The 23,985-nt window shown below is 44.0% G+C and overlaps 1 protein-coding gene and 1 non-coding gene across 2 annotated transcripts in view; one reads left to right on the top strand and one right to left on the bottom strand.

The window, feature by feature from the left end:
* Positions 1–17,839, top strand: part of PUS7 (pseudouridine synthase 7) — a 71,298-nt gene extending 53,459 nt beyond the window's left edge. Inside the window, 8 exon segments of the mRNA XM_049783897.1 lie at positions 1,631–1,791; positions 2,970–3,096; positions 7,189–7,253; positions 7,255–7,291; positions 9,769–9,854; positions 9,857–9,900; positions 15,592–15,683; positions 16,512–17,839. Coding sequence (XP_049639854.1) covers positions 1,631–1,791; positions 2,970–3,096; positions 7,189–7,253; positions 7,255–7,291; positions 9,769–9,854; positions 9,857–9,900; positions 15,592–15,683; positions 16,512–16,648 — 749 coding nt within the window. The 3' untranslated portion in view covers positions 16,649–17,839.
* A 4,315-nt stretch (positions 17,840–22,154) lies between these two features.
* On the bottom strand, positions 22,155–22,261 carry LOC126026900 (U6 spliceosomal RNA). Its single transcript, XR_007502097.1, has one exon. It is a non-coding gene; the product is annotated as a U6 spliceosomal RNA (small nuclear RNA).
* Positions 22,262–23,985: the final 1,724 nt, after the last annotated feature.

Raw genomic sequence — 23,985 nt, 5'->3', positions numbered from 1 at the left:
TTGAACTTTTTGTTTATTTTGGGTTTTGTTTTGTTTTGTTAGTGGGGGTTCATAACTGGCAGTGCTCAGAAGTTTCATTCGCTTGCAGGTCACCTTTGTGTTCAGGGTGCTACAGTCATACCAACTCCTCTTACCTTAGATTTGTATTCTGTCCAGTTATCTCCCAGCCCTCTTTTAGAATGTTAAGAATGTTTTTCAGGGGACTGGAGTACTAATACAGCGAGTAAGGCATTTACTTTGCACATGTCTGACCCGGGTTTGATCCCAGCATCCCATATGGTCCACCGAGCCTGCCAGGAATGATTTCTGAATGAAGAGTCAAGAGTAACCCCCAGTGCTCCACTGTGTGTGGCCCAAAAACCAAAAAAAAATTTTTGTTTTTTCTAGTAAAATTAAAAATACATTTTTTTCGTATTTTTCCATTTTATGTATGTGTATATGAATTTTATCATTTGAATCCCATTTGAGCTCTTTAGCTCATCAATTTTGGTAGTTTATAAATGAACACTTCATTTCCTCTTCTATGCTTTTCACTACTAAATCTCTAAAATATAGGGATCAGGCAACTTACTTGTGGCTAATGTATAAAAGCCTGATAGTATGGGATATTAAAATGTGGCAGAAACACATTTAGAATTTTAAAGAGTTCATTAAAAACATTTCAGAGGGGCCCAGAGAGATAGCACAGCGGTGTTTGCCTTGCAATCAGCCGATCCAGGACCTAAGGTGGTTGGTTCGAATCCCGGTGTCCCATATGGTCCCCCGTGCCTGCCAGGAGCTATTTCTGAGTAGACAGCCAGGAGGAACCCCAGAGCACCGCCGGGTGTGGCCCAAAAACCAAAAAAAAAAAAACAATTTTTTTTCAGAGGACTAGAGCAGTAGTCCAGTGAATAGGACGCTTACATGCAGTCAGTCTGGATTCGAGCCCCAGCATCCAATAAGAGCCCTCCAGGAGTTACCCCTGAGCACTGTGGATGTGTCACCAAAATAAACCTCCCCACTCCCCACAAATAAAAACATACCTGAAAGGTTTGTTGATTTGGTTTTTTAACTGTATGTTAAAAGAGAGGGAAAAAAGAGAATTGTCCTGTTAAATTTGGCAATACAAGGGTCAGAGAGAGATATTCCAGAAGAGAAGATGTTTGCTTTGCAGTGACTAATGCAGGTTTGATTCTCCTGTACACCATATGGTCCCCTGAACCTCCATTTTCAGGAATGGTCTCTAAGGGAAAAGCCAGGAGTAAGCCCTGAGCACAACTGCATGTGGACCAAACCCTCTGCCTCCACCCCCCAAAATAATTGGCAGTACAGGAGAAAAAAGAAGCAAGAAGGAGCTATTAGGATTTAGACTTGGATACCTCCACTGTGATAGTGTATAGAACTTGATTTTGCAGACCTGCCTGCTAGAGGCTACAGCCTGAGCAGAACCAAGTCATATAAACTTAGTACTGCTTCCCTCATATACTTTCTGATGGTTCCCAGATGAAAAGAGCTTCTACACAATGAATGTATTACAGGCAACATGTTCTGAATTGGTCTTCCCTGTGAAGCATTGAATTTCTGTAAATCCATCTGCTGACTACATTGTCTAATCACAGCTCTTCACTCCCCCCCTCCCCTTTCATCCCAGCGGAAAAGGGGTACTTGGTTAAATGCAGGGAAGAATGGGCGAAAACCAGAGACCCAGCTGCAGCTCTCAGAAAACTACACGTCAAAAGGTGTGTGGAAGGGCAGCTGCTTCGAGGACTTTCAATATATGGACTGAAGAATATAGTCTCTGCATTTGGCATAGTGAGTGCGACCTGTGAAGTCAGGCAATAACTGAAGGTGGTATCATGGTTTCTCGTTTTGCAAGAGCAGGTGGTTAAGGAAGGCTCGTCTGGTGCTGCCAGAGAGGCACAATGACCTGAAAAATTCTCCCTCAGGCCAGAGTGGACTGGGGCACAGTGGGTGGATGCAGGGCTGCACTTCCATCCTCATCAACAGAAATGGGTTGAGGAAAAGCATGAAAGTTACCTGTGAATGAGAATGAAACCTGTGAGGGAGCGTAACTTAAAGTTCATATCTTGCTATTTGAGAATTGATATTGAGAAACAGAGGCTGCACCATGAGATTTTGTTTCTTAATTATCCTGCAGCCTAACGGACGTGATCCACCTCAATACAGGGATTGCAAGGAAGTGGTCAGTAGTTGCCTTTTGCTTGTTTTTGTTTTGTTTTTTTTCCCCTCCCTACAAAGAAGTGGGTGAAGTATAGCTTCAGATTGTATTTGGATTTCTGTAAGCTGGAGAACACTGGAGTTCAACTATGAAATTTAAGTCTTGCTCTTTTGGGTGGGGAAAGGGCATTGGGCAATGCTGGTGATACTCAGAGGCTATTCATGGCTCTGTACTCAGGAGGCACTCCTAGTGCTGCTCAGGGGTGTATGTGGTGCTGGGGATTCACCTGTGGGGTCAGCAGGATACAAAGTACCTTAACCCCTGTACTGTCTCTCCAACCTGAGTCTTTCTTACTTTTGGTACATCTCTAGATGCACCAGGAAAGCAGGAAATTGGCCACAGGAAGTGAAATTGTCAGTGCAGTCATTTAAGGTTTTCTCCTTCCATTGAGTTATATGGGAGAAAGCACCATTAACTCTATAGTTGGCGTGTAAATGCCTTGAGTTTAAAGTCAGCATCTTAGACATAGGATATAAATCCCACAGCATTTGCTTGTTTGCATGAATGTGTGCACTGTGAATACAAAATCAGGAACTCAGCAGCTGCTGCTGATTGTGTCACCCTGCAGTCTGAGGACTCTGTCCCTAAAATTGGTTCCTCGGACTCACTATTTCTTTAAACAATTAGAAAAATAAGAGATTTGAGCTGTGTGTTTCTGGTGCCTAGTTAACCTCTGCACAAGCAGGGTGTCATGGAATGTCTGATACTTTTTATAGTCAGAATGCATTTGTTTCTTTTTTTTTCCTTCCAGATACCCAGAAATAATCGCTTGATGTATATTCATAGCTATCAAAGCTATGTCTGGAACAACATGGTGAGCAAGAGAATAGAAGAGTATGGGCTGAAACCTGTTCCAGGGGATCTTGTTCTTAAAGGAGGTAAAAAGGCAGCGCCACTGTCAGTCAAGCAAACTTGGGTTGTTACTGACCACTAGAAGCTTTAATTTTTCTTTTTTCTTTATTTTTAATTGAATCACCATGAGAGCCACGGGCTTTAAAAATTTAGCCTGGAGGGCCCAGAGAGATAGCACAGCGGCGTTTGCCTTGCAAGCAGCCAATCCAGGACCAAAGGTGGTTGGTTTGAATCCCGGTGTCCCATATGGTCCCCCGTGCCTGCCAGGAGCTATTTCTGAGCAGACAGCCAGGAGTAACCCCTGAGCAACGCCGGGTGTGGCCCAAAAAACAAACAAACAAAAAAATTTAGCCTGGCTACTCTTTCAGAAAAAATGGTGTTTGTGCACTATTGTGTCTGAAGTAAGCTAGTCTGGGTCTTTATGTAAGTACCAGATGTTAAAAAAAATAGCTTGGCTCTCTGGGGCTCCACCTCGTCAACCAGAATAGGACTTATATTGAATGGTTTCTGAAGTCACTTCCCAAGCTTTGATCTGGTTTTAGCAAAATACTTCTCTGCACTTGGAGATGTACTTTAGCCTCTCAGCTGTTTGTACAAGTTTAACTTGTCTGTTTTGGGGAGCTTTTTTGTTTGTTTTTGGTTTTTGGTTTTTGGGTCACACCCAGCAGCGCTCAGGGGTTACTCCTGGTGCTACGTTCAGAAATCACTCCTGGCAGGCTTGGGAGATCATATGGGATGCTGGGATTTGAACCACCATCCTTCTGCATGCAAGGCAAATGCCTTACCTCCATGCTATCTCTTCAGCCCCATCTTGCATGGTTTTTAAAGAGTTTCTTTCTCCATTATAACGTTTGAAACCTTGGGGCCCAAAATGATAGTACAGTGGATAGGTTTATTTGCCTGTAGCCAAGCTGGGGTTCGATCCCAGCATCACATATGGTCCATGAGCCCTCCAGAGTGATTTCTGGGCATCAGAGCCAGGAGTAACCCCTGAGCACCACCAAGTGCATTCTCAAACCAAAAAAAATTATTTGAGCCTTAATGTTGATGAGCATATATCACTCTTTCTTTCTTCTCTTTCTTTCTTTCTTTCTTTCTTTCTTACGTTCTTTTCTTTCTTTTCTTTTCCTTTCTTCTCTTTCTTTCTTATCTTTTCTTTCTTTCTTCTTTCTTTCTTCTCTTCTTTCTCTCTTTCTCTTTCCTTTCCTCTCTCCTTCCTTCCTTCCGTCTCCCTTCTCCCTCCTCCCTCCCTCCCTCCCTCCTCCCTCCCCTCCTCCCTTCCCTTCCTTCCTTCCTTCCTTCCTTCCTTCCTTCCTTCCTTCCTTTCCTTCCTTCCTTCCTTCCTTCCTTCCTTCCTGTCACAACCGACAGCGCTAAGGAGTTACTCCTGGCTCTGTACTCAGAAATTATTCCTGGTAGGCTTGGGAGGGACCATATGGGATGCTGGCATTTGAACCACTGTCCTTCTGCATGCAATGCAAATACCTTACCTCCATGCTATCTCTCTGGCCCCTATCACGCTTTCTTAAGCCCAGAATGTTCAAAAAACATGTGGATCCCCTGCTCATCACTGCCCTGAGCCCTTCCTGTGTGCCAGGCCTTGTGCTGTTTGCTACTTCATCTACCTTCTAGTTTTAAAGGTCTCTGTTACTATAAAGGATTCTTCCTCTTCTGAATAAGATGTTTTGGGACTTGTCCCCAGGTCCATGCTGGTTAAAATAGAAAAGGTTGTGGCTGAAACAATAGGACAGTGGGTAGGGTCACTTCCTTGCATATGGCTACAGAGGTTTTATCCATCCCCAGCTTTCTATATGGTCTATTAAGCAGCGCCAGGGAGTAATCTCTGAGCACAAAGCCAGGAGGAAGCCCTGACAGGTGTGACTATCAAACCAAAAGGAGAGACTAAGAGCCATGAAGTATGTCTGTTTTCCAGAGTCCTTGTTGCTCTTGCACCCCAATATCCCCCCCCCCCGCACAGCTGTTCAAGTATGCTGTTTTGAGGGGGGCCTGAGAGATAGAATGGAGGTAAGGGTATTTGCCTTGCATGCAGAAGGATGGTGGTTCGAATCCCGGCATCCCATATGGTTCCCTAGGCCTGCCAGGACCCATTTCTGAGTGTAGAGCCAGGAGTAACCCCCTGAGCAATGCCGAGTGTGACCCAAAAACCAAAAATAAATAAATAAATAAATAAATAAAAATATGCTGCTTGTTTAGAAAGTGTTTCACTCTGTCTTTCTGATTTTATTTTTTTCTCTGTTATATTGGTCCTATCCTGTGTATTTTAATGTGTCGCCTCATTTCATTCCTCACTAGATTGTTTTTTTCACTTGTTTGTATTCTTTTAGCAAAATGGCATTTGTTTGCACTTTACTTTCCAATCGTCTTTTTTGGATGTTCCATAAGAAGGAAAAGGAGGGGGGGGGCAGGGCGGTGGCTGCTGGAGGTAAGGTGCCTGCCTTGCCTGCGCTAGCCTAGGACGGACCGGTTCGATCCCCCGGCGTCCCATATGGTCCCCCAAGAAGCCAGGAGCAACTTCTGAGCGCATAGCCAGGAGTAACCCCTGGAGCGTCACAGGGTGTGGCCCAAAAACCAAAAAAAAAAAAAAAAAAACCAAAAAAAAGAAGGAAAAGGAACTGATCCCTGAAAGCAAGCATTCCCTCCAAAGAAGGATTCCCTGAGAATTTTTTATAACTTTTTATTTGGGGTGGGGGTGTCCACACCTAGGAGTACACAGGGATAACTCCTTGCTCTTCACTCAGAAATCACTCCTAGCAAGCTTGGGGGAGCATATAGGATGCCAGGAATGGAACCTGGGGTTGGTCTCGAGCAAATCAAACACCCTACCTGCTGTGCTATCACTTCTGCCTTCAATTTTTTTGTTTGTTTGTTTTTTGGGGTTTTTTTTTTTTTTTTTTTTTTTTGGATTTTGGGTCATACCAGCAGTGCTCAGGGGTTACTCCTGCTTCATGCTCAGAAATTGCTCCTGGCAGGCACGGGGGACCATATGGGATGCCGGGGGATTCGAACCGATGACCTGCATGAAAGCAAACACCTTACATCCTTGCTATCCTCTCCAGCCCCTCCAATTTTTGAAACATTTTTTTAAGTCCTTAATATTTCTTTGGGCTTTTTGTTTGTTTAGGGGTCATACCATCCCTGGCAATTAATCAGGGGTTACTCATGGACCCTGCACTTAGGGATTACTCCTGACACAGCTTGGGAGACTGTATGGGATGCCAGGGATCAAACCTGAAGTCAGATCCATGTATGCCAGATAAACACACTACTGGCTGTACTATGGCCCCAGCCCCTTTATTCTTATTTCTTTTTTGTTTGTTTGCTTTGGTGGGGGGGCACACCTGTAACGCTCAGGGGTCACTCCTGGCTATGTGCTCAGAAATCACTCCTGGCTTGGGGGAACCATTATGGGATGCTGGGGGATCGAACCGTGGTTCGTCCTAGGTTAGCACGGGCCAAGGCAGACCCCAGGATCCACTGCGCCACTTAATTCTCATTTCTTGATTAGAAAAAACAATGAAAAGTATTTTTTCCAATTTAATTTTTGTTTTGTTTTGTTTGTTTTGGGGTCATACACCTTCAGCTTCAGGGGTTACTCCTCACTGCACTCAGAAATCACTGCTCTGGGGATCTTTTTTTTTTTTTTTGGTTTTTGGTTTTTTGGGGCCACACCCCTGTGACGCTCAGGGTTACTCCTGGCTATGCGCTCAGAAGTTGCTCCTGGCTTCTTGGGGGACCATATGGGGACGCCGGGGGATCGAACCGCGGTCCGTCCTAGGGCTAGCGCAGGCAAGGGCAGGGCACCTTACCTCCAGCGCCACCGCCCGGACCCCATGCTCTGGGGATCTTATGGGATTGTTGGGATTCAAACCACTGTCGGTCCCTGGGCTGCCTGCAAGGCAAACGCCCTACCACTGTGCTATCTCTCTGCCTCCCCAACTTAATTTCTTTAATCTTTCCTAAGACATTAGACCTGCATCAGGTTTCCTTTCTGAATATTTGTTATATACAAATTTAGAAGATTAAGCTCATGAAAATGCTTATTTTTTTTTTGAAAATGCTTACTTTTTAAAATTAATGTTCACATTATGAATTTGCAGCCACTGCCACCTACATAGAGGAAGGAGATCTTAATGATTACTCTATTCATGATGTGGTGATGCCTTTTGCCAGGTTTCGATATTATCTACCCAAAGCACAAAAGTAAGTATTGGATGCCCTTTATGAGGAAGTGACTGAGACAGTTGAAAATCCTCTAGCAGCCATGATAGGGAGGTATTGGGCGAGAATAGCACTTTAAGTATAATTTGTGCATTTGATTTCTAAGCTGGATAGGTGGCGAAAAGGCTACTTGGCATTCTGGAACCAGGTGTGCTCCTTCAGCACTCCTCCTCTGCTAACCACAGCAAATTGATCCCCAGCTGCCACCCAGAGTCGCCCTCAAACAAAAACAAATACTTGGTTTGCATCAGATGTGAAAAAAAAAAGTGTTTAAATTTTAAATAGAGCAAGCCATGCCTGTTCAAGTTTCTCAAAAGAGACAGCTACAAACCAATCTCATGAAGCCAGAGAAAGAGAGTACAAGGGTTGAAGTGCCTACATTCTCTAGCACCACCTGGTGCAAGCCCTTTAGGAAAGAGCCAGTGGCAACCCCTGAGCACAAGCTGAAAATTGCCCTGAGCATGACTGAGTTTTCCACCCAGCCCTGCAGGGCTGCAGCCCTCAATGTCCACCTGTGCCCCCCTGAAGACAGAACCAACAGAACTACTTCTGCCACGCTTCCCAAGTGTCATCTCTGTAACTGGGGGTCAGGAATTTATAGTGTTCAAAACAGTTCAGAAATTGAAGACAAGAAAACGCTCACCAGTTTGGCTAACCCTTTGGAAGAAAAAAAATTTTTTCTCTTTCCTCCCCCTCTGCCTCCTTCCCAGCCACACCCCAAAAAATCGACCTGCTGTAAGTGAAAAAACAAGAAGTACTCCCCCTGGATTATTATAGCTCCACTATGGAGGGAAAAACTGGCTAGCCCTAGAAGCTCACTATTAGCCTGGGGTGTTACCACTGGTGTTTTCCTATTAAATAACCTTTTCATGGACCAGAGAGAGAGTACAGTGGGTGGGGCATTCACTTTATGTGTGATTGACCCAGGTTCGATCAATCCCATGTGACCTAGATCCTCCCTACCCCCAATTCCTACCCAGAGCAACCTTGAATACTAGAGCCCAGCTGAATATAGCCCACATGCGCCCCTCCTCTGCCCCAAAAACAAACAGTAAGCTTAAAAAATAAAATATAGAGGGCCAGAGAGATAGCGTGGTGGTGGGACGTTTGCCTGCATGCAGAAGGACAGTGGTTCAAATCCCGGCATCCCATATGGTTCCCTGAGCTTGCCAGGAGTGATTTCTGAGCGTAGAGCCAGAAGTAACCCCTGAGCACCGCCAGGTGTGGACCGAAAAACCAAAAATAAATAAATACATAAATAAAATATAGTGGTTGCATACAGCCTACCTAGGGTTCTATCCCCAGCTCTCTTCATGATCTTTGGAGGTACTACCAGGATCTCAGAGGATAATAGGACTAAAATGTAGATTCTGAACTATCTACCTCTTTCTCAAATGTGTAGGTGGGAAAAGGCCTGCCTTGATTGCAGTCTATTAAAAATAACTAGAAATGGTAGTTGAAGTATAATAAGCCTTAGAGAAGAGGCATGATGGGGAACACTGGCGAGTCACAGGAGAATCAGTTGAGGGTAACATTATGTGGCATTGAGACAACATGGATAAAGGACCAGTAACTTAAGAATACGTGAGGGAGAAGACAGTCAATCTTGTTCCGAAGTAATCAACAGAAGATTATGAAGGCAGATTTCTATTTGGAATAAGAAGAACTTTGTAATACTTGCATGCCTCAAAAAGAAAGCTGTTCCCCATAAATGGCAACATGCAAGCCAGAGCCAGCTGACTGTCTCTCGGGTGTTATAAAAAAGCCTCTACATCAGGTGCGAGGTGAGCCAGATGGTTTCTCCCAGGTTTTCCTTATTTTTATGCATTTATTTATAATCGCTTTCTTCTAGAGGCCTCACTGTGTGGTTTTCTTCCGATTCTTTAACACATGTAAAACTGCAGTTTAGGGGGCTAGGAGCAATAATACAGTGGACAAGATGCCTGCTTTGCATACAACTGACCTGGGGTTCAATCCCCAGCTTTCTATATGTTTTCCCTGAGCCCAACGAGAGTGTGGTTCCTGATCGTGTTGGGATATGGCCCAAAAAAGAAAAAGAAAAAGAAATTTTAGTCTAGTAATTGATGAATTGGTCAATTGCAGCTGCCACAGGGAACTTTAACCTCAAAGACTTGCAAAGAGAATTTACAATGGCCAGAAAGAATAGCTGAGAAGGTACTTGCCTTTCTTGTGGCTGACTGGAAAATCCCCAGCACCCCCATATGGTCTTCCCAATAGCATCAACAACAAAAAAATATTATTTCCAAATGGGCCGATCCTAAACTAGAGAGAGTGCTCCATCATTAGTTAGTCTCTAAATATTACAATCCAGGCTGAATTACAAAGGAGGGATCACTGTTTTCAGCTGGTCTAAATGATCTTACCTGCTATTCTGTGGTTCCAAGTCAAGGTAACTAGCTTGACAGGCTGTATCCAACTAACTGTCTTTCTTGTATTAGTTAGTGACGCCTACAGGGAAATGCTCACAGCAGACAATCTGGATATTGTCAACATGAGACACAAAATTCGAGATTACTCCTTGTCGGGGGGGCCTATCGAAAGATCATTATTCGTCCTCAGAATGTCAGCTGGTGAGTGGTTTGTTCGGAATAAAATACAGAATTACGGGGCCAGCGAGGTGGCGCTAGAGGTAAAGTGTCTGCCTTGCAAGCGCTAGCCAAGGAAAGGACCATGGTTCGATCCCCTGGCGTCCCATATGGTCCCCCCCAAGCCAGGGGCAGTTTCTGAGCGCGGTAGCCAGGAATAGTCCCCTGAGCATCAAATGGGTGTGACCCGAAAAAACCAAAAAAAAAAAAAAAATACAGAATTACAATATAAGATTTAAGCTTGGTGGGGCCGGGGGTAGGTGGCGCTGGAGGTAAGGTGTCTGCCTTGCAAGCGCTAGCCAAGGAAGGACCCGCGGTTCGATCCCCCGGTGTCCCATATGGTCCCCCCAAGCCAGGGGCGATTTCTGAGCACATAGCCAGGAGTAACCCCTGAGCGTCAAACGGGTGTGGCCCAAAAAACAAAAAAAACAAAACAAAACAAAAAAAAAAGATTTTAAGCTGGAGCCAAAGAGATAGCATGGAGGTAGGGCGGTTTGCCTTGCATGTAGAAGGACGGTGGTTTGATCTCCAGCACAGCAAATGAAAAAAGAGAAAGTACTCTTAAACAACTGAAAATGTCTCATCATGGGGCTGGAGAAATAGCATGGAGGTAGCATGTTTGCTTCCATGCACGGACGGTGATTCGAATCCCGACATCCCATATGGTCCCCAAACCTGCTAGAGGAGCGATTTCTGAGCGTAAGAGCCAGGAATAACCCCTGAATAACCCCTGAGTGTTGCTGTGTGTGATTCCCAAAAAAAAAAAAAAGGTTTTAAGCTTTTGCTTCATATAGAAATTTTCGGTGCTTAGAACCTAGCATGTAAATGTTTAGTAGTGTTAATGTGATCTTGACTACTACTACTTGGTAATTTTTTCAAAGTATCAAAATTAGTTGGGGGCCAGGGAGATGGCTCCAAGGACTGGAACTCTGGTTGCACTGCTTGGTTCCCCAAATACTTCCAGGAGTGCCCCCATAGCACCACTGGGTGTTACCCCACAATGAAACAAAATAACTGAATGAATGTAAACATAGTAAAAAGTGATTTAGTTTATATTTTATTAACATTTCTAAAGCATTAAAGAATTCCCTGAGAATTAGCTATTCCCCTATTTCTGAAAAATCAAAAACTTATTTATAGAGTAATACTGTGTGTAGTTTCTCATTTCTGCTCTTATATCCTCCTGATTCATTTTTTCCTTCTAATTTTATTTTAACACCTTGATATACCAAGTTGTTCATAAAAGTCACTCCAGATATTAAATGTTCAAATACCAATCCCACCACCAGTGGGATTGAACCTTCCCTTCACCATGTCCCAAATAGCCACCACCATAGCCCGCCTCTATGAAGACACAAATAAGTTTGCTTTGCTTCATATTGTTTGTTACAAACACATAGGGTAGATGAAGTACCAAAACTTAGATCAACAAGTGTCAATTTGATATTTATATCTCTCCATAGTGTTACTAAAGTCAGTGTCTCAGGATTTGTTGGGCTGTGATTGCTGCTAGTTGAGCCTTCCGTGTTCTTCAGGTTTACTAAAGTTGGGTAGGTTACTATGTAACTTTCTCCTCAGATTTGCTGTGATTCTAATAGGTTGCCACTACTGTAAAATATTGAGATGGAGCTGGAGTGATAGTGCAGCAGTTAGGACATTTGCATAGCATGTAGCCGACCCAGGTTCAATCTCCAGTATTCATATGGTCCCCCTGAGCACCTCAGAAGTGACCCCTGAGCACAGAACCAGTAGTAAGCCCTGAAACACCACAAGGTGTGTGGTCCAAAAAATATAAATAAAATATTGAGATGTCAGGGGCCGGTGAGGTGGCGCTAGAGGTGAGGTGTCTGGCTTTGCAAGCGCTAGCCAAGGATGGATCGTGGTTCGATCCCCCCGGCATCCCATATGGTCCCCCAAGCCAGGGGCAATTTCTGAGTGCTTAGCCAGGGAATAATCCCTGAACATTCAAATGGGTGTGGCCCAAAAAAAACCAAAAAGGAAAATATATTGAGGTGTCACATGGCCTAGAATCTAGGATTTATGGCTCTAGAACAAACTTAGGTGGCTTGACAGTTTGATAAGGTTAAACCATGGAGCTGGGCTTTTTCTTTCAGAGGGTGGAGACTGTGACAGTAGGCTGCTGTTTGTTGATGCAGAAAGGCAATAATTGATCCCCCATCCCGTCTTTCTGAGAATGGTTACAAAGTATCAGCCTGAACTGGACTAATTGGGGAAGTATCAGCTGCCGTTATTTTCTTATAGAGGCTTAGTGGAGGAGAAAGGCCTCCTCTTGAGTCTTACTGGCTGTCCTTTCCATGGTTTCTTTGAGTTCATTGTACATCCTCAACATTTCTTCCCCAAAGTTCTGTCAGCAAGGTCATATAACTGGTAGATACTGGTTGGGCCTTCAGAGCTTCCATTTTTGCTCACTAAGTTTTTTGAGGTTCTGTATTACTTTTTTCTTTTAAGTTTTTTTTTTGTTTTGTTTTTTTGGGCCACACCCATTTGATGCTCAGGGGTTACTCCTGGCTAAGCGCTCAGAAATTGTCCCTGGCTTGGGGGGGGGGGACCATATGGGATGCTGGGGGATCGAACCGCGGTCCTTCCTTGGCTAGCACTTGCAAGGCAAAGACCTTACTCTAGCGCCACCTCGCCGGCCCCTCTGTATTACTTTTATAACCTTTGCCATCTGGCAGTGTTTCTTGTATGTTGTGTGGCTGAGTGACTGGAAGAAATGTGCAGCTGCTGAGTAAATGGATCAGCCACATTCTTCCTGGACCTGCTAAACTCGGGGCAAAAAATGGCATCATTGAGTCAAAAAAGAGGACCCCTATGCTGTTCTTTCTGCCTCAGTTTCTTGGAACCATTTGATAAGCAAATCATCTCACTCAGAATTAGCTGTGGTCCAAAATGAGCTGGACTTTTATTTGTATTAATTTTTTAATTAATTGGGGGTGATATGACCCACTCCCTACAGTGCTCAGGGTCTACTCCTACCTCCATGCTCAGGATCCTTGCTGAGGGCACTCAGGGCCCATATGTGGTACAAGTAATGTTATTCTGAGTTAGATGCATGTAAAGCAGCTCATTAACCCTTTTATCTTTCTGACCCAAGCTGGTTCTTTTAGTATTTTGTTTCCAGAGGAAAAATTATGTTCATATTACGTCATTTTAAAATGCTTTAAGTTTGGGGGCTCAGTGATAGTACAGTGGGTAGGGTGTTTTGCCTTGCATGTGGCTGACCTTGTTTCATTCCCTGATCCCTGGGTTTGGACTCTATATGGTTCTCAGGGCCCATCAAGAACAATCCCTGAACATAGAGCCAGAAGTAAACCCTCAGAACTGTCAGGTGTAGCCTCTCACCAAAAAAAATAATAACCAAGAATAAAAATAAAATTCTGTAAGGAACTAAAGCAATAGCGGTCAGAGCCCTTGCTTTGTATGTGTCTGTCCTTGGTTCTATACTCAGCATCCCATAGGATCCCCCAGTGATCATTTAAGAAATTAATTCTTTTTGTATTTTTTGGTTTTTGGTTCACACCCAGCAGTGCTCAGGGCCTACTCCTGGTTCTACGCTCAGAAATCGCCCCAGCAGGCTCAGGGAAACCAGATGGGATGCTGGGATTTGAACTACCATCCTTTTGCATGCAAGGCAAACACCCTACTGCTGTGCTATCTCCGGCCCCAAGAGATTAATTTTTGGGGAGCCGGAGCAATAACACAGTGGCAGAGCATTTGCCTTGCACGCAGCCAACTCTGGATGGGACCTGGGTTCTATCCTCAGCACCACATATGGTCCCCTGAACCTGCCAGAAGTGATTTCTGAGTGCAGAGCCAGAAGTAACCCCTGAGCACCACACCGAGTGTGGCCCAAAAACAAACAAAAAAAATTCTTGGACATAAGCCAGAGTGATAGTACAGCAGATAGGACATTTTCCTTGAACACAACCTGCCTAGGTTTGATCTGTCATCCCATATGGTCCCTGGAGCACTGCCAAAGTATTTCCTGGGTGAAGAGCCAGGGAGTAACCCCATAGTACCACTGGGTATTAGCAACAAACTAAAAACAAACAAAACAATGTAATTAAATCCTGGGGCCCAAGTGATAGTAAAACAGGTAGGGTGCTTGCTTTCCATGCACCTGACCCTGGTTTAATTCTGGCACCTCATATGGCCCTCTGAGCCTTGCCAGGAATGATGTGTCAGGAATGAGCACAGAACCAGAACTAAGCCCTGGGAAGCATTGGGCATAGCCCCAAAAGAAGAGACAAGAAGAAATTAAATCCTGACTTTTTTCTCCCCAGGAAAAGCCTATGTTCTTTCATGAATCAATATCTTTTCTCTAAGTGATCCCTGTGCACAGACCCACACACCCAGGAGTAAGCACTGGCACAGCAGGTGTAGTTCCTTTTTCCCCTCTCCCCCACAAAATAAACAACTTTCTCTCTCTCTCTCTCTCTCTCTCATCTCTCCTCTCTCTCTCTCTCTCTCTCTCTCCTCTCTCTCTCTCTCCCTCCCTCTCTCCCTCCCTCTCCCTCCCCTCCCTCCCTCCCTCCCTCCCTCCATCCATCCTTCCTTTTCTCTCCCTCCCTCCCTCTCTTCCCTCCCCCCCCCCCAGGGGTCAGAGCCATAGCACAGCAGGTTGGGCTTGCCTTGCACACAGCTTACCTGGGTTTGATCCCCAGCATCACATTTGGTCTCCTGAGCCTGCCAGGAGTAACCCCTGAGCGCCACCGGGTCTGGCCCCAGAACAAAACAAAAAATTTCCCAATGTGTTCAGTAACAAGAAATTCTCTTCCCTTCCATCATCTCTTACTATCGTTCCCCTCTACTCCTTTGAGTTATGGAAAGAGGCTGGAAGAGTTGAAGTTTATCTTCCTCACCTTAGAGAACAGTTCCTGATGAGAACAGGCAGTTCCTGGTGCTTGGTGAGCAGAAATAAGCACTCTGGAGAAAATGTAAATGTCATGATTCATTCAGTTGTATCTGTGCAAAGTGGAGTTTACTATGTTACATACAAAAGGAATTTCCCTCCTAGGGAAACACAATGCTCCAATATGATCTTCCCTATTCTTTGTTGACTTTTTTCCATTTTTATATACTTCTATATAACATATTTGGTATACTTATATATAATAGAACTTTTATTTTTTATATCATGAATTATGTGGTGATGTTAAATGATAAAATTCATAAATCAATTTAATATGCATTTCCTTTTAATATGAAATATTGTCATATGATATTTCCAAAGTCAAATACTTAGCTACAAAGAAAATTCTGTAAAAATATTGTACCCCTGAGGATGATGGTTGGTTTTGGAGGGCCCACATCTGACATTGCTTAGGTTCTCCCACTTGACATTGCTGAATCTGTGCTCAGGGATAACTCCCGGTGTTGCTTGGGGGATCATATGCAATACTGGCGGTTGAGCCTAGATCGTTCACATGCAAGGCAAATACCCTAATTACTGTACTATTGCTCCGGCCCTACGGTCCTTTTCATCATGCTGTGCTGCACCTCAACCACCACCAAAGTGCCAAGAACCCACAGGGCTAAAGAGACCTCTGTTTTCTTGCTAAAAGCCAATGGTGATGAGCAAGTTAGCTCCTTTTGTGAAAATGTGAAAATTCACTTCCATGGTCTTTTCTTCATCTTTATGTATGTATCCTGCAGGGAAGTTGTTGCATATGATGACCCAAAAATTCCACTTTTCAACACAGATGTGGACAACCTAGAAGGGAAACCTCCTCCAGTTTTTGCATCTGGTAAGGGCTTCTCTAGCAACCTCTGCATCCATGTTGAAATGTTTGCTCCTTCACAGTCAAAGATTCAAAGGGGGGATAAAACATCTTTCTCATGAGAAATTGCCCTTCCCACTCCCCAACTCTTATTTTCATTCCGTACTCATTTGTCATTGGGTCATAGCTGGAAGCCAGTGGTTATAACAATATAGCCCACTCCTATTCCTGGATCCGGAGGCCAGAGCAATAGAACAGCAGGTAGTGCATTTGACTTGGATTAGGCTGACTTGGATTCCATCCCCGGCACCCCATATGGTTCCACAAAACCCTCCAGGAGTGACCCTTGAGCACATAGCCAGGACTAAGCCCTGAGCATTGCCAGGTTTGGCCAAAAGCAGACCCAAAAATTCCCACTAGAAAGTAAATTAATGCTATAAAGGACTGGGATATCTCAGGTGGTTAACTCTGCCCTTCTAAGGAGTTAACAGCAGTGAATATCAATCCTGGAAGCCAACCTGAAACAGAACATACATCCACATTCTCACAGTCAAATTCTTGTTGCCTTTACTTTGTTGGTTTCCCCATCCCCTGTGCTTTATTATCATTTTTTGGGTTGTTTGTTTGTTTGTTTTTCATGTTACATACTGTTATCTGTCTGCTCCTCTGTCATCTGCCCTTTTCATGAAACACCCTAAGTAGTTTTTTCATACATCTCACACTCTGAGGCCCCATGGGACAAGTCTGCAGGAATAAGCCAGTTCTTCTATTTGTGTAGAGAAACTATGTCAGGCCCTAGTCTGTCTGCAGCTGCCTGCCTTTTATGTGATGATTCTCTTCTTTCCTGCCTGGCAGAAGGCAAGTACAGAGCGCTGAAGATGGATTTTTCTCTTCCTCCCTCCACCTACGCTACCATGGCCATCCGCGAAGTGCTAAAAATGGACACCAGCATCAAGAACCAGACTCAGCTGAACACATCCTGGTTGCGCTAAAGCCCTTGGTGCACAGATCAGAAGACACAGAGCAAGTTCCTGCTGGCTTCCCACTCTCTTCCTCCTAGTACCCACCCTCATGTGGATTTCGGACCTTTGTAGTAAAAGAAGATTTGTATTTTTTCAAGTTTTTATTAGCTTAAGTAACCTGCAGTCTTTGTACACATAAAAGTCTTGAAGATCTTAATTTTAGCTTGGAGAATATAAATTGGTCAGAATATATATTCAGGTGCTTAAATCATAGTGAAATATTCGCTTTTACTGGCTTTTTAATAATAATAGTAATAATAAAAAGGCCTTTTTGTGTAATGTAGCAGTTTTAGGTGTTAACACTATTCTTGAGAATAGGAATTTTAACACTTTCACCAATTGAGCACACTAACAGTGTATTTTATGAGAAAATGCGACAAAACAAATCTTTTTGTTTGTGTATATGTGTGTGTGTGTGTTTTGGGGCCACACCTGGAGGTGCTCAGGGCTTCCTTTTGCCTCTACATTTAGGAATTGCCTCTGTTGGTACTTGGGGACCATGTGGTATGCCAGGGATTGAAGTGCAAGGCAAAAGTCCTATTTGCTGTCCTATTACTCTGGCCTCTACAGTACAAATCTTGCCTGGATAATTGCGAACACCCCCTTCTCTCAATACATTCTTGCTCACATAAATGATGGAAAAGCCCTAACAGGTTTATAAGTAAAAGTGATTGTTACTGCCAGCTCAAAGTCCAGCTTGATGGAACATTTATGGCTATTCAGATGCAATAACGTTTGCATTTATATTCACTTTGTCTTGCAGGAGAGTGGCATCAATAGGGCTTTTTTTTCTTCTTTATGAAAAAATATGCAATGTTTGTACTAGGTAAGGTTTGATTTTTACTCTGTGCCTTTTATGTTCAGAAATCTTTTCACTAGACTGGTATTTAACCCAAAAAATAAATAACTGGAATAGAAAACTTTGAAGTATCTCCAAGGGCTCCTCCAATGCCAGTGATGTCACCCTTTGTCCCCAGTGGTTTAGGGAGTTTCCACTTCTGTCCTGGCATAAAACTTTGCTCCAGGTGACAGAGTGAATATGCCCTTCTTTGGCATATTCTAAAACAAAACATCCATGATTGTGTGACATGATTGTACCAACTTTAATTTTCTATCATTTCTAGAGCCAAATGAATGAATAAATAAATATTTTTAAAAACTCCTTCTAGTGATTATGTTCATGTTCATCAAATTCTAAAGCTGAATGCTAATAAGCATCTTAGCCCAGGCTGAAAACAGGGAATGAAATGAAATAAAATAAGGTTCCTAGGGAGAGGTGTGGACACAAGATATCTCTGTCTCAGGTGAGAGGAACCGGGAATAGCCACAAGAGTATTCAGTTGTCTGGCTTATTGGCTGCTACACTGGATTCAAGGTGACTCACAATAGAGGCACTCATTCACTTTTGATTTTACTTTCAGGAGTTGGAGGGTGTGCAGGAGAGGAATAGAGAAAGGTTGCCCTATCTGCAAATGCATGCCACTAAGAGTGAATGGTATTTGCCCCAACATTGGTCCCAAAACTGGCAGTGGCAGCATGAATGGGGGGGGGAAGGGTTTTCTTCCTCCCCTCCTTCCTCCCTTCTTTCTTTTCTTCCTTCCCTCTCCCCCCCCCCCTTATTTTAGACACTGGTTTACACTATGGCCATGCATATCACTTTATCTTCTTTTTTTTTCTTTTTTCTTTTTTTTTTTTTTTTTTTTTTTTTTGGTTTTTCGGGCCACACCCGTTTAATGCTCAGGGGTTACTCATGGCTAAGCGCTCAGAAATTGCCCCTGGCTTGGGGGGGACCATATGGGGGCCACCAGGGGATCGAACTGCGGTCCTGATTCTTGGCTAGCGCTTGCAAGGCAGACACCTTACCTCTAGCACCACCTCGCCGGCCCCACTTTATCTTCTTTTAGCACCCAGTTCTTGTCCAGAGTGATCAGTTCCAACTATCATTGTGACGTTGATCTCTTCTCTACCCTAAGCTCTACTGTTTGTAGGGAGCTTCCTACCATGGAATAGTCCTCCTGGCCATCATCTCTATTGTCTTTGGATATTATCATACTATCTTTTTTATTTTCCCGTATGTCCTACAAACTAGTGGGATTATTCTGTCTTTCCCTATCCCTCTGACTCATTTCACTAAGCATAATACTGTCCCATATCCATCCATGTATAAGAAAATGCCATGGGGCCAGCGTGGTGGCGCTAGAGGTAAGGTGTCTGCCTTGCCAGCGCTAGCCTAGGACGGACCGCGGTTCGATCCCCCAGCATCCCATATGGTCCCCCAAGCCAGGAGCGACTTCTGAGCACATAGCCAGGAGTAACCCCTGAGCGTTACCCGATGTGGCCCAAAAACCAGAAAAAAAAAAAGAAAAAGAAAAAGAAAATGTCATGACTTCATTGCATTCCATCTGTACAATGTTTGGGGGAAGTATTGCCATTTTAGTAATGTTAATCCTCCCATCCCAATCCATGAGCAGGGTATATGTTTCCATTTCCTTCTGTCCTCTTTTTTTTTTTTTCCTTTTTGAGTCACACCCCGTGAGGCTCAGGGGTTACCCCTGGCTATGCACTCAGAAATCGCCCCTGGCTTAAGGGACCATATGGGACGCTGGGGGATTGAACTGCGGTTCATCCTAGGTTAGCACGTGAAAGGCAAATGCCTACTGCTTGCGCCACCGTTCTGGCCCCCTCTTTTATTTATTTATTTATTTATTTATTTATTTATTTATTTTTTCGGTTTTTGGCTCACACCTGGCAGCTCTCAGGGTTTACTCCTGGCTCTACGCTCAGAAATCGCCCCTGGCAGGCACGGGGACCATATGGGATGCCGGGATTCGAACCACCATCCTTCTGCATGGAAGGCAAACTCCTTACCTTCATGCTATCTCGCTGGCCCACTCTTTTATTTCTTAAAGCAATGTTTTGTAGTTTTCTTCGTATAGGTCTTTTACTTCTTTAGTTAAATTGACTCCAAGGTACTTGATTTTCTTTTTGTTTGTTTGGACTTTGGAGGGCCACACCGAGCAATGCTTAAGGTTCACTCCTGGCTCTGCGCTCAGGAATTACTGCTACCATATGGAATGCTGGGAGTCAAACCCAGGTCAGCTGATGCAAAGCAGACCCCTCCCTTACCCACTATACTGTTTGCTCCAGTCACTTGAGGTCCTGATTTTTCTGACGCACAATTGTGAATAGAAAAAAAAAATTGGGGGGGGGGGTCACACCTGGTGTGCTCAGGGGTGGCTCTGTGCTCAGAAATAACTCCTGGCAGACACGGGACCATATGGGATGCTGGGATTCGAATCACCGTCTATCCTGGATCAGCTGCTTGCAAGGCAAATGCCCTACCACTGTGCTATCTCTCTGGCCCCCGGAATTTTTTTTTTTTTTTTTGGTTTTTGGGCCACACCCGTTTGACGCTCAGGGGTTACTCCTGGCTATGAGCTCAGAAATCGCCCCTGGCTTGGGGAGACCATATGGGACGCCGGGGGATCGAACCGCGGTCCGTCCTACGCTAGCGCTTGCAAGGCAGACACCTTACCTCTAGCGCCACCTTCCCGGCCCCCCCCGGAATTATTTTTTAATATTTCTTTTCTTTTATTATTTGTTTATAGAAGAAACCTTTTTTGCATATTCATTTTGGGTTTTTTGTTTGTTTTTGTTTTGGGGCCACACCCAGCGGTTACACTCAGGGGTTACTCCAGGCTATCTGCTCAGAAATAGCTCCTGGCAGGCACGGGGGACCATATGGGATGTGGGGATTCGAACCAACCACCTTAGGTCCTGAATAGGCTGCTTGCAAGGCAAACGCCGCTGTGCTATCTCTCTGGCCCCCATTTTTGCATATTCTATAGCCTGTCACTTTACTATACCAATCTATTCCTAAATGCTTTTTTTATAGAGTCTTTAGGATTTTTCTAAATAGAGTATCATGCCATCTGCAAACAGTGAGAGCTTGACTTCTTCATTTTCTATCTGAATGTCCTTGATACCTTTTCCTTGCCTAATTGCTATGACAAGTACTTCCAGTACTGTATTGAATAGAAGTGGCAAGAGGGGACAACTTTGTCTTGTGCCAGATCTTAGAGGAAAGGTTTTTAGTTTTTTCCCATTGACTATAATGTTTACAGTGGTCCTGTCATAAATAGCTTTGATTATATCAGGTTTTACTTTTGGCTCTACACTCAGGGCTCACTCCTGACATTACTTGGGATGATATGTGGTGCTGAGGATTAAACCAGATTTGGCTACTTACTAGACAAACACCCTACCCACTGTACTGTCTTTCTGGGCTTCATCTCTTACATCTTAATGATTGTTTCTTGGATTTCTTAGAACCATAGGGTATTGGAGATGAAATCCAAGCCTGTTGCAGAGCAGCATATGTTCAAGCCATTGAACTCTTTCTGGTCTACATTAAGTACATTTAAGATTATTTCCTTAGAACTTTTTCACTAATGTGCCATTTATCTTTTTGTTTGTCTGTTTTTTGTTTTTTAGGTCACATTCGGCAGTGCTCAGAGGTTACTCCTGGCTCTACTCTCAGAAATTGCTCCTGGCAGGCTCGGGGGACCATATGGGATGCCGGGATTCGAACCAATGACCTGTATGAGAGGCAAATGCCTTCCCTCCGTGCTCTCTCTCCAGCCTCGCCATTTATCTTTTTTTGGTTTTGTTTTCTGGACCATACCTGATAGCTCAGGGCTTCTGTGGGAGTTGGGGAACCATTTGTGGTGTCAAGGATTGAACTCAGGTTGGCTGCATGCAGCTCTATTTACCGGCACCACAAATGGGTAAATAAAGTGAAAGCCCTTATTTGTGGTGCCAGTGATTGAATCCAGGCCCTCACACATGTGCACCTAGCATATGTTCGTTCTGTCACAAAGCCACGTTCCTGAACAGACCAATGTTTTCTTTAAAAGTACTTGTTAAAGTTTCAGGTAGGGCCCGGAGAGATAGCACAGCGGTGTTTGCCTTGCAAGCAGCCAATACAGGACCAAAGGTGGTTGGTTCAAATCCCGGTGTCCCATATGGTCCCCCGTGCCTGTCAGGAGCTATTTCTGAGCAGACAGCCAGGAATAACCCCTGAGCACCGCTAGGTGTAGCCCAAAAACAAAACAAAAAAAAAGTTTCAGGTATTTGAGTTTTGTTTTGTTTTAGTGCCAATCATCAGACCCAGAGCCTCAAAAATAGAAGGCAAGTTCTGCCATGGAACACTATAGCCCCAGTTCCAGGTTGCTTTGTTTGCAGTATTTTTGCTTTGTTTGCAGTATTTTTGCTTTGTTTATTGGGGCCACACCCAGCGGTGCTTAGAGGTTACTCCTAACTGTGTGCTCAGAAATTACTCCTGCCAGCTCAGGGGACCATATGGGATGGTAAGGATCAAACTCAAGTTGACCACATACAAGACAAACACTACCTGTAGTGCTATCATTCTGGTCTCTGTTTGTGGCTTTTTTTTCATCCCCTAGTTGTTTTTTTTTTTAATATGGAATGCTTCACGAATTTGCATGTCATCCTTGCACAAGGGCCATGCTAATCTTCTCTGTAACTTTCCAATTTTAGTATATGTGCTGCCGAAGCAAGCACTCCCCTAGTTTTAATTTCTATCTTTTTATAACCTCACTGTTATATGAAAATATTTTATATATAATTCTTCTTACATCTGTATGTTTTATACACACAAGCACACACATATACTCACACAAACATGAGGGGCATACCTCATGAAGCTAGAGGTCATTTAGTGCCAGGGATGTAACTCAAGGCCTTGCACATGCTAAGCTTGAGCTCGCTCTTTGGCTCCTCTATGATTTTTAATTTTCTAAATTGTTTAATGGCCTAGATGTGGGTTGCCTTCATGACTGTTAACAAGTTTGAGATGTATGTATTATATTCTGCTGTTGAGTGAATCAGTCTATGAAAGCTAATTATACCATGTTAATTAACCTGCTGTTTATATTCCCTTTAGATACAGTGATGGTTAAACTTTTTGAGCCAGAGTGCCAAAACTATCACACAAAACCAAAGAATTTCCTCAAAAGTGCCAACACGTCAAGTAAACCTTAATAACAAGATTTTAGTATCTAAAAATTATGCGGCACGCACCACATATCTTAGTTGTGAGCCTTCCCTCGTGCCAGCTGCAAGGCCTTTGTGTGCCACCTCAGGTACGCCTGTCATAGGTTTGCCATCTCGGCCTTAGAACTTTAAGTCATGGAGCTGGAGAGATAGCACAGTGGTAGGGCATTTACCTTGCATGTGGCCTACCTGGGATGGACCCAGTTCGATTCCCAGCATCCCATAATGGTCCCCCAGACTTCCAGGGGCTATTTCTAAGTGCAGAGCCAGGAGTGACCCCTGAGTGCTGCTGGGTGTGGCCGAAAAACCAATAATCAATAAAGAAGAAAAACAGAACTTAAATCAGGTACATTCTCCACCTTGGCTCACATCTTGCCTTGATATATGCTCTCGGCTTTTCTTCTCTAAAGAAACTTGTGTTCTTTCTCAACCATCTCCCTCTCCCTCTCATTCTCCCTGTCACTCATTTTTGCTCTGCTTTAAATACACACAACAACAACAGTCCTGTGGTGATGAAATCCAGTCAGCTCTGTTTTTTTTTTTTAATTTTTTTAATTACTAAGCACCCAAAACCTGGTGGTTTTTATTTAGTTTTGAGCCACACCCAGCATCACTCAGGTATCACTCCTCTGCTTATGGGATGTCAAGGACTGAACCCATATTGACTATTGTACTATTGCTCCAGCCCACAACACAATGTTTGTGAGTGCCATAAAACAGAGTGTGACCTCAGGTGAATAGTGCAACTGGGAAAGATGTTTGAGCACCACATTGATCCATATAATTCCTTTTGGTGGGGCCCCCATACCCGTGGCACTCAGATAATTCCTGGCTCTGTGCTTAGAAATCACTCCTGGCAGGCTCGGGGGACCATATGGGGTGCCGAGATTCAAACCACCATCAGTCCTGACTTGGATGCGTGCAAGGCAAACACCCTACCACTGTGCTATCTCTCCGGGCCCTGATCCATATAATTTCATCACCATTTCCTGCATGCCTCACCTAAGGGTGGAAGCCCTAAGGGGCAGAGATAGTACTGGGAGTAAGGTGATTGCCTTGCACACAGCTCATTCTGGTTTGATTCCCTGTCACTCCTGCTCTCCTGATTCCCTCCAGGAGTAATTCCTGAGAGCAGAACTAGGAATAAGCTCTGAATTCCACCAAGGGTAGCCCAAACCCTCTGTAAAATAAGAAAATAGTGGAACTTCAGGAGCATTGCAGCTAAAGGAATG

The sequence above is a fragment of the Suncus etruscus genome, chromosome 1 (assembly GCF_024139225.1).
Source record: "Suncus etruscus isolate mSunEtr1 chromosome 1, mSunEtr1.pri.cur, whole genome shotgun sequence".
Lineage (NCBI taxonomy): Eukaryota > Metazoa > Chordata > Mammalia > Eulipotyphla > Soricidae > Suncus > Suncus etruscus.
This window is presented reverse-complemented; position numbering and strand designations above follow the sequence as displayed.